The following is a 9,082-nucleotide window of genomic DNA, read 5'->3' on the forward strand; positions in this document are numbered from 1 at the left end:
GTATTTTAATCTCTAATTTAATAACACGACACACCCACTATGGAAGTAGTGTTTGTGTGTTTTTAACATGGGAGTAAGCAAAAAGCGGTTGGAGTATTGGCGGTGAACAGCAAGCGCTTCCGGCGGTCCGTTCCGGTTTGCTATATTAAGCGCCCCTATAGCAAGAACCAATCAGAAGGCAGAAATCTGTGGAACGCGTATTTTGAATTGCTGTAACAAACGGACTGAGGTGAAATCGGTCAGAGCGGAGATCTTCGGCGCCTTGTTTTCTCGAATAAAAGCGTTTTTATAAACTTTTCTGAAGCTGTGGGATTTAACAATGAGGAAGAGGTAAGATTCAAGCTTTACATTTCGGTGTTTAGGCGTTTATTCTGACGATAAAATGAAGTTTCGGCGAAGAGTTGTACAAGTTAGCCAACAGTTAGGATAACGTTAAATCCAGAATCTCAAATTTGGACTTTGCCAGTTTTTTTTTTGTTAGCCTTCTTGCTATCTGGGGCTCATATTTAAATGCTTATTTACTGTTTCCGGAGCTGATGGTTGTATTTTCTGGCTGCCGTAGTGAGGTGCTCGCCGCAGAGGCTGTGTCGTGCCTGAACAAGTCGCTGTGCCACCTGAAGGACATTTGGGAGGAGATCGGCATCCCGGAGGACCAGAGACTGCAGAGGACTAATGTCGTCAAAAACCACATTAAGGTCAGGAAACTCCTGCTAAAATGTCATTAAGAAACTAAAACTGTGATGGATCAGCAGAGTAGCAGATCATTTCTGGGTAGAAACCTGTACCCTTTGTTTAGTGGATTAGCTAAACTTTTTTTTTCAAATGTTTGGAAAAAAAAGAGACATTTTAGGTTTGATAAATATCTACAGTAGGAAATCTGTTTTCATTCTTAAAGGGCAAGCATTTTAGTCTTAAGTTTTTTTGGAAAAACGTGTTTATGTTTTCTTCTATGGTAAGTAATAATAAGAAAAATAGTCAGGTAAAAAACGACTACTTGTACTTTTATTGTTTTCTGTTGACATTAGATGCAGTTATTCTATTAAAAACCTGCTGAAGCTTAAATTTGGTTTGGTTGCTGCCTGATTTCTGAAACACGCAGATCAAGGGTGTCATTTGTGGCCCTTTGACTTTTTTTCTGAATTGCAGTTCAGAAATGACTAATTTGTTCATTTAAATTATTATTTTTAATCGGGGTATAATTATTGCTGACATAATTATTTTGCAATGGAAAATGTTTAGCACAACACAAAGTGACCATATTTTTACGACTAACCTTTTATAATAGATAGAAGCAGGTTTATGCAGAGACTTTAGCTGAAAAGTTAACGTTGCTGCACCCAAACTTTTATTTAATTTATTAAACTTGTCCAAATGTAACAAGCAATTTCAGAGAAAGTCAGCCAAAACCGTTTTTTTTAAAATCTGAAATTAATGTATTCAAGCAAACCCACACATATTTGAAAACGTCACACCTTTCTTTTAATAAAAACAAATTTGCAAAATCTCTTTAAATGTTTAGATCTACAATGAATAACATTCTTTTCCCACAAAAGAAACAAATGTATTCTACTTTATTTGGCCACATTTACTTTTGACTAGACGATTTTGGCCACAACGTTTGGACACCGCTGGTGTAAATAATAAAAACGCATTATTGTGTGTTTAATGTACAAAATGTTATAAACATGTAGAAATGTTTGTCAGACAAAGCTGCAATTTTAAAACGGTACATTTGTAGAAGTTGTGTTGAGTAGGATTTCTAAATAAATGCAAATGTTCAGCACGTTCAAGAAGAGGTTACACTGTCAGGTTTTTAAAAAATGCCAGAATTTCTGCTGGTCAAAATGGTTTTTAATCAGATGGCTGAGAACGTCTGCATGTCCACTGAAGGCATCTGCTGGTTTTCCTGTGATTTGTCCTGCAGAATCTACTGGAGATGATGGTGAAAGAGGAGGAATCGCTGAAGAAAAGACTCCTAAGCAGCATCCAGACCTGCAGGACGGAGATGGAGAAACTCTGCTTAGAGCTCCAGATGCCTGTTTTTGAGGTAAAATCGTCTCTTTGGCTGATGACTGGAATGACTGAGTGGATCAAAACTTTGGACACGTAAGAAGAAAATCCACTGCGTGTCTAGTTTTTGCAGATCTACGCCTCTTGGTGCTGTTTTGTTAGTAGTGAAAGTGTCTTCATTAACCTTCCAGTTCCTTCCTGTGCAGGAGGAAGACGGYATTAGCATGCTGCAGCAGGAGAAGAACATYCGGACTGAGGTGGAGGCTCTGATGACGGAGCGGAACCGGCGGGTGCAGCAGCTGAAGGCTCTGCTGGATCAGGACCAGGACCTGTGCGACGTTCTGTGCTCCATGCCGTACGGCGTTGCTGCGGATTGCGTTCCCTCGCTGGAGCAGCTGGAGAACTTCCAGCAGCACATCGTCCAGCAGAACGAAGAGAAGGTGGGAAATGTAGCCGTTTTACCGCCAACAGGAAGCCGACTTCTCTGAACCGCCCTGGTTCTCTTCTCAGGTCAGGCTGTGGATTTTTTATTTAATTTTTTTATCACTACATCCTGGCCAGAAGCAGAGCTGACATGCCTCTAAATGACAAACAAAACAAGTTTGGACATCTTAAAACAGTTTTTAAACTTCATCGATGTTTTAGTAACTGAAAACTGTAGACATGGTAAATGTCAGCTTAAAGTTTTGGGGCAGAAATTGGACCCAATTGGCTTGTTGATGAGGATTTCTGCTTAAAAGGGAAAATATTTTTCTTTAACAAAGAGCTGAGAAGTGGAATTTCAGGTAAAACCTGCTTTTTCATGCTGGAAAACGTTAATATACAGTTTTAAAATACTWTTTTTCCTCTTTAAAGATATTACTGGACTTGATTTACATCACTTTCTAGTTAATAAGGAACTCTGTAACGAAAKGTTGTTGCCCCTTGATTTWTTTTCTGCACTGAACACCAGAATTRCAGCATTTTATAAATTTWATTAMATTTTTCTTTATTATTAAATGTTTACCAAATAAAAACCCATGATAACAAAATRGACATTTGAAATGTATAAAATACGAACAMTTTGACAGTAAAGTCCAGTTTTTTCTTTGGTTCTCATGAGCTGCACGATGCGTCACATCACAATCGTCATGGCGGTACTGAAGTACAAGAGAGATTCTCTGCAATATTTAAAAAGATTTTTAAATTTGAATGTTCAGGCATTTACACTCTGCAYGGTATTAACATATTACAACAGATATGGTGTAATAAGAGTTCCTATGCAGAATTGGCTATTATTGTTTTCCAGATCTGGAGAACTATGGACAATATTTCCAGATATTTTTCCTTTCAGTTTGAATATCTAGTAATGCTTCATATATGCAGTGGTTTTTGAATTGATTCATGTCCATGAATCAAATCACAGGAGTCAGAATCACAGGAGGCTTTTAGCTTTTGGCTTCCTCTGGTTTCAGGCAGAGGAAGCCTGAAACCAGACCCGAACTGGGTCTAAAATGTCAAACATTTATTACTGTGCAAATAAAACAAACAAACCGTGTTTCTAAAGAATCTGCTCCATTCTGGGTCGTTTCATTCCTCAGTGCGGCGCTGCTGCACCGCAGTCTGAAACCTGGAAGTCAAAATGTGCCGACGGATGACGACTCGGGTTCATGGTAAACATTTTGTCCACAAGCAGCTGGAATAATCTAAACACTGCAAGAAAGAGTTCAGTGTAATTTAAAAAAAATATGCAGGAATCCTGTTTGCATCTTTCAAACAGGATTATTAAAAAAATGCCGAGACATCTGATGCTTGGAGACACTGAAACGGAAAACCTTTCATTGTGAAAATGAAACGATGCACAACCACATTTGTCTCGTATAATATCGCATTTAACCCTTTATTAAAATGTTCACTGAAAACTAAAATGRATGAGCTCAAATTGTCCACGTGGCGTCATTCAGCGCGGTGATGGCCGATGGGTAAAATCTGTTTCTCTGTGAATAACGGTTGTGATTTGAGTGAGCCGTACCGTGACGCTGCGGCTCGTCTGTCTGTCCTCCTGAAAGGCGAGGAGATACTCTGAGTTCACGGAGCTGAGGAAGCAGATCGTTCTGCTCATGGAGGAGCTGGACCACCTCCCAGAGACCAGCTTCGAGAAAGACGTCGTCTCCGAGGATGAGGACGCCTTCTGCCTGTCCAGGGACAACATCACGTCTCTCAAGCTGCTCCTGTGTCAGGCAAGAGCACAAAGTGGAACTTTTTTTAACGTTTTACTTGGAGCTTGTAAAGGGTCAGGCTGGGTTTACTGGATTCCTCCATGTTGATGCTGCAGCTGGAGGAGCGGAAGGTGGAGAACGAGGCGATCTGCGAGGGCCACAGAGAGAAGATCCAGCAGCTGTGGGACCGGCTGCAGGTTCCCCAGGAGGAGAGGGAGCTTCTGAACGAGCACATGGTGGCGTCCAGGAGGAGGAACCTGGAGGCGGTGAGATGACCTGCTGCTGTCGTCCTGCGTTTATCATTAAAGGGGCAGGAGCACGTAAAATCAAAGTGGTTTAAGCTTTACATCACGTTATGCTATTCCTTCATTAGACATACCTGGAGTGTTTCCTTGATTGTTTTATGCGTGTTTGAGAAATCCCTTCATCTCCATGGCAACCATTCAGCTGTGCGAAACGCCTGGGTGGACTTGGCCCCGCCTTCGAGGCGCAGCTCCTCCTCAGAGCTGCAGTTTCTAAGCTCCCGCCTCACAGAGCAGRACTCCTTCCCTCAGCTCCTTCAGACTAGCTGGCAGCAATTAGCGAACACCCGGTGGAGCTGCTGAGCTCATTATTRGAGCTACTTCTCAGTCAAACTCTGCTAAAATCTTCAAAGGGTTAATAGAGGAGCCATGCTGTGATAACTTTCTGAAGGTGGAGTTTTTAAAGAGACGGGGGCCTAATTTTAAGGTGCTAAATTATGAAGTCAAGTTTCTTTTAAGTCACATTTGATATATTCAGCATTTTTCTAACAACTGAAGGTAACATAGTGACCTTATTGTGCTATGACATGGGTCTATGTGGCTGGAAATACAAACTACTGCGTCTTTAACGGTGAATATCAGAACCGGATGTTTAGTTTTTCTTTCCATTTATTTTACTTTGTTTTGTTTTTTTTTATCCCCCCTGCAGTTACAAACAGAAGTGCATCGCTTGGAGGAGCTTCAGCTAAACAACATCCGAAACGTGGCGGAAGCCATTCGATCAGAGATCGCCGTGTTTTGGGAAAAGTGTTTCTTCAGCATTGACCAACGACAGGATTTTGCTCCATATTTTAGTGGTAAGTTGTGCTGTTGGAATGATTCATCTTGCGTTTCATTTTCYYTGGCTCATGCTGCRTTCATGTGTCTAGAGGATTTTAATGAGGAGCTGCTGGCTCTGCATGATGCYGAGATTCAGCGCCTGAAGCAACATTATGAGGATCACAAGGAACTCTTCGAGGGAGTCCAGAAGTGGGAAGAAAGTTGGAGGCTCTACTTGGACCTTGAAGTAAGTTTGAAAAAGTTTTTATCTGATTTCTATTGTTGAGAACAGAGTTTACAGATCAGTAAAGTCAGTTTTATTTTACCAGTATTATAAAAAAAACTAAAATAAAAGCTTGTTCTTCACGGTGAGTTGTTTGTTTCAGAAGCAGTGAGAAGTTTTCAAAACACTTTAATATTTTTGAAAGAACCTAAATAATCAGTTATTTAATAAAATCTGTTGTTGTACGTCAGCAGAGCAGGTCGAAGCAAAGCTGCTGGTGTTTTTGGTGGTTATTATATATTAGAACAAATTAAGAGGGTCAAGAGTTTTAAACTCCTCACATCGCAAATTAAGATGTAAAAATAATTGCTATGGTAAAACATGACACATGCGGAGCTAAGGAAGGATGATATGATAAAATCTAACATGTCACTGAATAATAGACAGAGTGGCGTCATAGTAGGAAACATGCCACAAATCAGAGCATTAGCCTAGTATTACTTACTAGCATAGTGCAGAATTGGCAGCAGATGTAAAATAGTGTAGGATTACCTAGCATCATTTGCTAGCATTAATGTACAGCATTGTAGTAGCAAATGTAGCATAGCTCAGAATAATGTAGCATAGCATTAGCTAGCATCAAAATGCCGCGTTAWAGAAWAAAAGTTTAGCATATCAGGGCGGCATCATGATAGCRAACACAGCTTAGCTCAGAATAGCTTAGCATTATTATAGTAGCAAACATAGCACAGTGAAGCATCAAAATAACAAGTGTAGCTCGGAATAACGGTGCTTCTCCTCGCGTCATAGTGCAGCATTATAATGATGATAATAAAGGTAGCATAGCTCAAAATAGCATACCGTAGCATTACTTCGCATCATTTGCTAACATGATGGTAGCAAACGCAGAATAGCTCTTAATAGCGTAGCATTACCTAGAAGATATATTCCATCTCACAATGCTACACAGCCAACATCTATACTGTGGATTTCTGTGATTTGTAGAAGAAGGCCACAGATCCAACACGGTTCGCTAACAGAGGAGGAAATCTTCTTAAAGAGGAGAAACAAAGGTCAGAGCTTCAGAAAAACCTCCCAAAGGTAAGAAATGATGACATCAGGAAATATGTGAAATCTGACAACCATTAATACAGTGGTGTGTGTTTGTGTTTCAAGCTGGAGAAGAAACTGAAAGCCCAGATAGATGCGTGGGAGGACGAGCAGGGCCGGGAGTTCCTGGTGAACGGTCAGATGTTCCTGCAGTACGTGGCAGAGCAGTGGGAGCTGCACCGGGTCGAGAAGGAAAAGGAGAAACTCGAGAGGGTGAGGAAGGTTTGACTTGAGCTTTGGTACGAGTTTAARAAGTGTGCTAACTCTTCCTGCCGATGAAATCCTTCCAGCAACTGAAGAAGAGCAAACAGACGGAGGAGGACATGCTGTACGGAACCGCAGTCCGAACCCCAGCCAAGCGAAGGTTCCTGGGCACCACGACGCCCATTAAATCCAGAAAGGTTAGAACCCCGCTTCTTTAAAACCTGAAACCCGATCAGCACCAACAGCTGTCCGTCTCCCTCTGCCAGCTGAATGCCACGTCCAGCATGTCCAGCGGGGGCTCCAACAGCACCACGCGCTCCGTCCACTACGGGACCGTCTGTCGCTCGCCCGTGCCTCGCCTCCCTCTCTCCGCTAACAAGGTCAGGCTAACGCGTCAGCTGCATGTTCATCTGCCAGCTTCGCTCTGTTTTAGGACAAAGACGCAGATCTGCCACTATATTATAAAATATTTTAATCAGACTTCTGATGAGAATAAATTAACAAGCTTATAGCATTTGAAAGTTGTTTTTTTTTGTTGCCTTTCTTTTATAACAATTATCCATCTGCTCCGTTACTGTAAAAAATTTTAATCTTATCAAGTATTTGATCTAGTCTCTAATGCAAATATCTTAATTTTGTCTTTTTTTTTAAGCGTACTAACTTACAAGTAACTTTACTGCAACAAATAAAAGCTTAATTTAAGTAAACAATTAATATTGATCAATATGTCCAAGTTCCTGTGGCAAATTATTTCACTTATAGGAAAATGTTTTCCTATAAGTGAAATAATCTGCTGGTGGAATTGGAACTTCTTCATCAATATTTTGTAATTATTGAACAAAACAAGCTCCATATCTTGCTGAAAAGTTGGTTGTAAGTCAGTTATTTCAAGTGTACTGAGATATTTGCACTAGAAACTGGTTCAAACTTGGTAAAAATAGTTTTTAGCAGGGTGTATATATCTGAATTAGTAAAAATTAAGTCCTTTTTATTTGATTTATATCCAGGTTGCATAATTTTTCTGTAATTGGCCACTTTATTTGGTTTTGAGCTTCATGGTCAGATTTAGTTTTTTAACTTTAGGTCCACTTCCTTGGTTTAAACCTTGGATTTAGACCAAAATGGGTCATAACAAAGAGWTGGATGCATTTTTGTATCTGAAAAGGAAAATGGTTTTAAAGTTCACGAGTTGCACTTGAGAGAATCTGTTGTGATTTGCAGAATCTTATTGTTGGTTTTGAAATGAAGCTGATTAAAATTGGTTCACATGAAAAGAAATTGGCCACAAAGCCAAATCAGAAGCCGTGTTCAGTATCCATGTTCAGTATTGTTTTTTTCTTATTTTTTTATTGTGCTTCATATAGAGGAAAAAGAAACAAAGGTTTCTTAGGTCAACATTTCATCCAGAATGAGACGAACCAAAGYTTGTTTCTGTAAAAATGCAGCGTTCAGGAAACTCTAACTCGATCTGTCGTCTCCAGACTCCGGCGGCTCGGACGCCGGGCGGCGGAAAGCCCCCCCACCCCAGGGCCCAGGACTGCAACAAGGAGAACGAGGCCCAGGGCAAGGCGGCCCCCGTGAGTGGTGCGTTGCAGACCCCACAGCGTAACTTCAGCATGGCTTCTGTAGCCAGCACATACTCAGAGTTTGTGGTAAATTAAACTTTTCTCTCTAACATATCTTCTCCCTCTTTCTTCATTTGCCTCGCTGCAGTTTTCTTTAGTTTGTTGGGAGAAGTGGTGATTAACGATGTTAAACTTGGTCAGCGCTGAATCAGTTCAGTCTGTTGGGGATCCTGAAACCTCTCACTAATCCCTGTTTAACTGCATGCTTCAGATTTAAACAAATCTCCTCCCTGCTTGTGGTTCAGGCCCTGAAAGAAGCAGRAAAAGTTTAACTTTGGGTGAAGCACAAACATTATAAACGTGAATTAGCAGGAACTGATGCGAAATGATGTAATTATATAATTCAGTTTATTTTATAGCTCTAGTTCACAACAAATAYGGTCTTAAAGTTTTGTGCAGAATGATGATGTCTCAGTTCGATCTTGCACACATTCCAATTSATCCCAGTTATCAAACAGAACATTTAATGAAGCTTATTATTCAAACTGGTTTAAAAAGTTTCTAAAGAACCCAGCAGATTGGACCAGCATGTAGCAACGGTAATATAATAAATCCCTGGCATTGTTGTTGACTTTACAGCAGCAATCCTTCATACCGAGCGTGCATATAGCGACAGTGGAGAGGAAAAACTGCCCTTTAACAGGAAGAAAC

General features: G+C 40.5%; 1 protein-coding gene across 1 annotated transcript; it reads left to right on the forward strand.

Annotated features, from left to right (window-relative positions):
* The first annotated feature begins 38 nt into the window (after window positions 1-38).
* prc1b (protein regulator of cytokinesis 1b) lies at window positions 39-8,485 on the forward strand. The gene is made up of 13 exons (XM_008406030.2): window positions 39-330; window positions 563-695; window positions 1,925-2,047; window positions 2,217-2,450; window positions 4,059-4,229; window positions 4,325-4,474; window positions 5,160-5,307; window positions 5,380-5,516; window positions 6,498-6,593; window positions 6,669-6,815; window positions 6,893-7,003; window positions 7,073-7,186; window positions 8,288-8,485. The coding sequence occupies exons 1-13, from the start codon at window positions 320-322 to the stop codon at window positions 8,465-8,467; spliced, it is 1,755 nt and encodes a 584-aa protein (XP_008404252.1). The 5' UTR covers window positions 39-319; the 3' UTR covers window positions 8,468-8,485.
* Window positions 8,486-9,082: the final 597 nt, after the last annotated feature.

This window comes from Poecilia reticulata, linkage group LG3 (assembly GCF_000633615.1).
Source record: "Poecilia reticulata strain Guanapo linkage group LG3, Guppy_female_1.0+MT, whole genome shotgun sequence".
Taxonomy (NCBI): domain Eukaryota; kingdom Metazoa; phylum Chordata; class Actinopteri; order Cyprinodontiformes; family Poeciliidae; genus Poecilia; species Poecilia reticulata.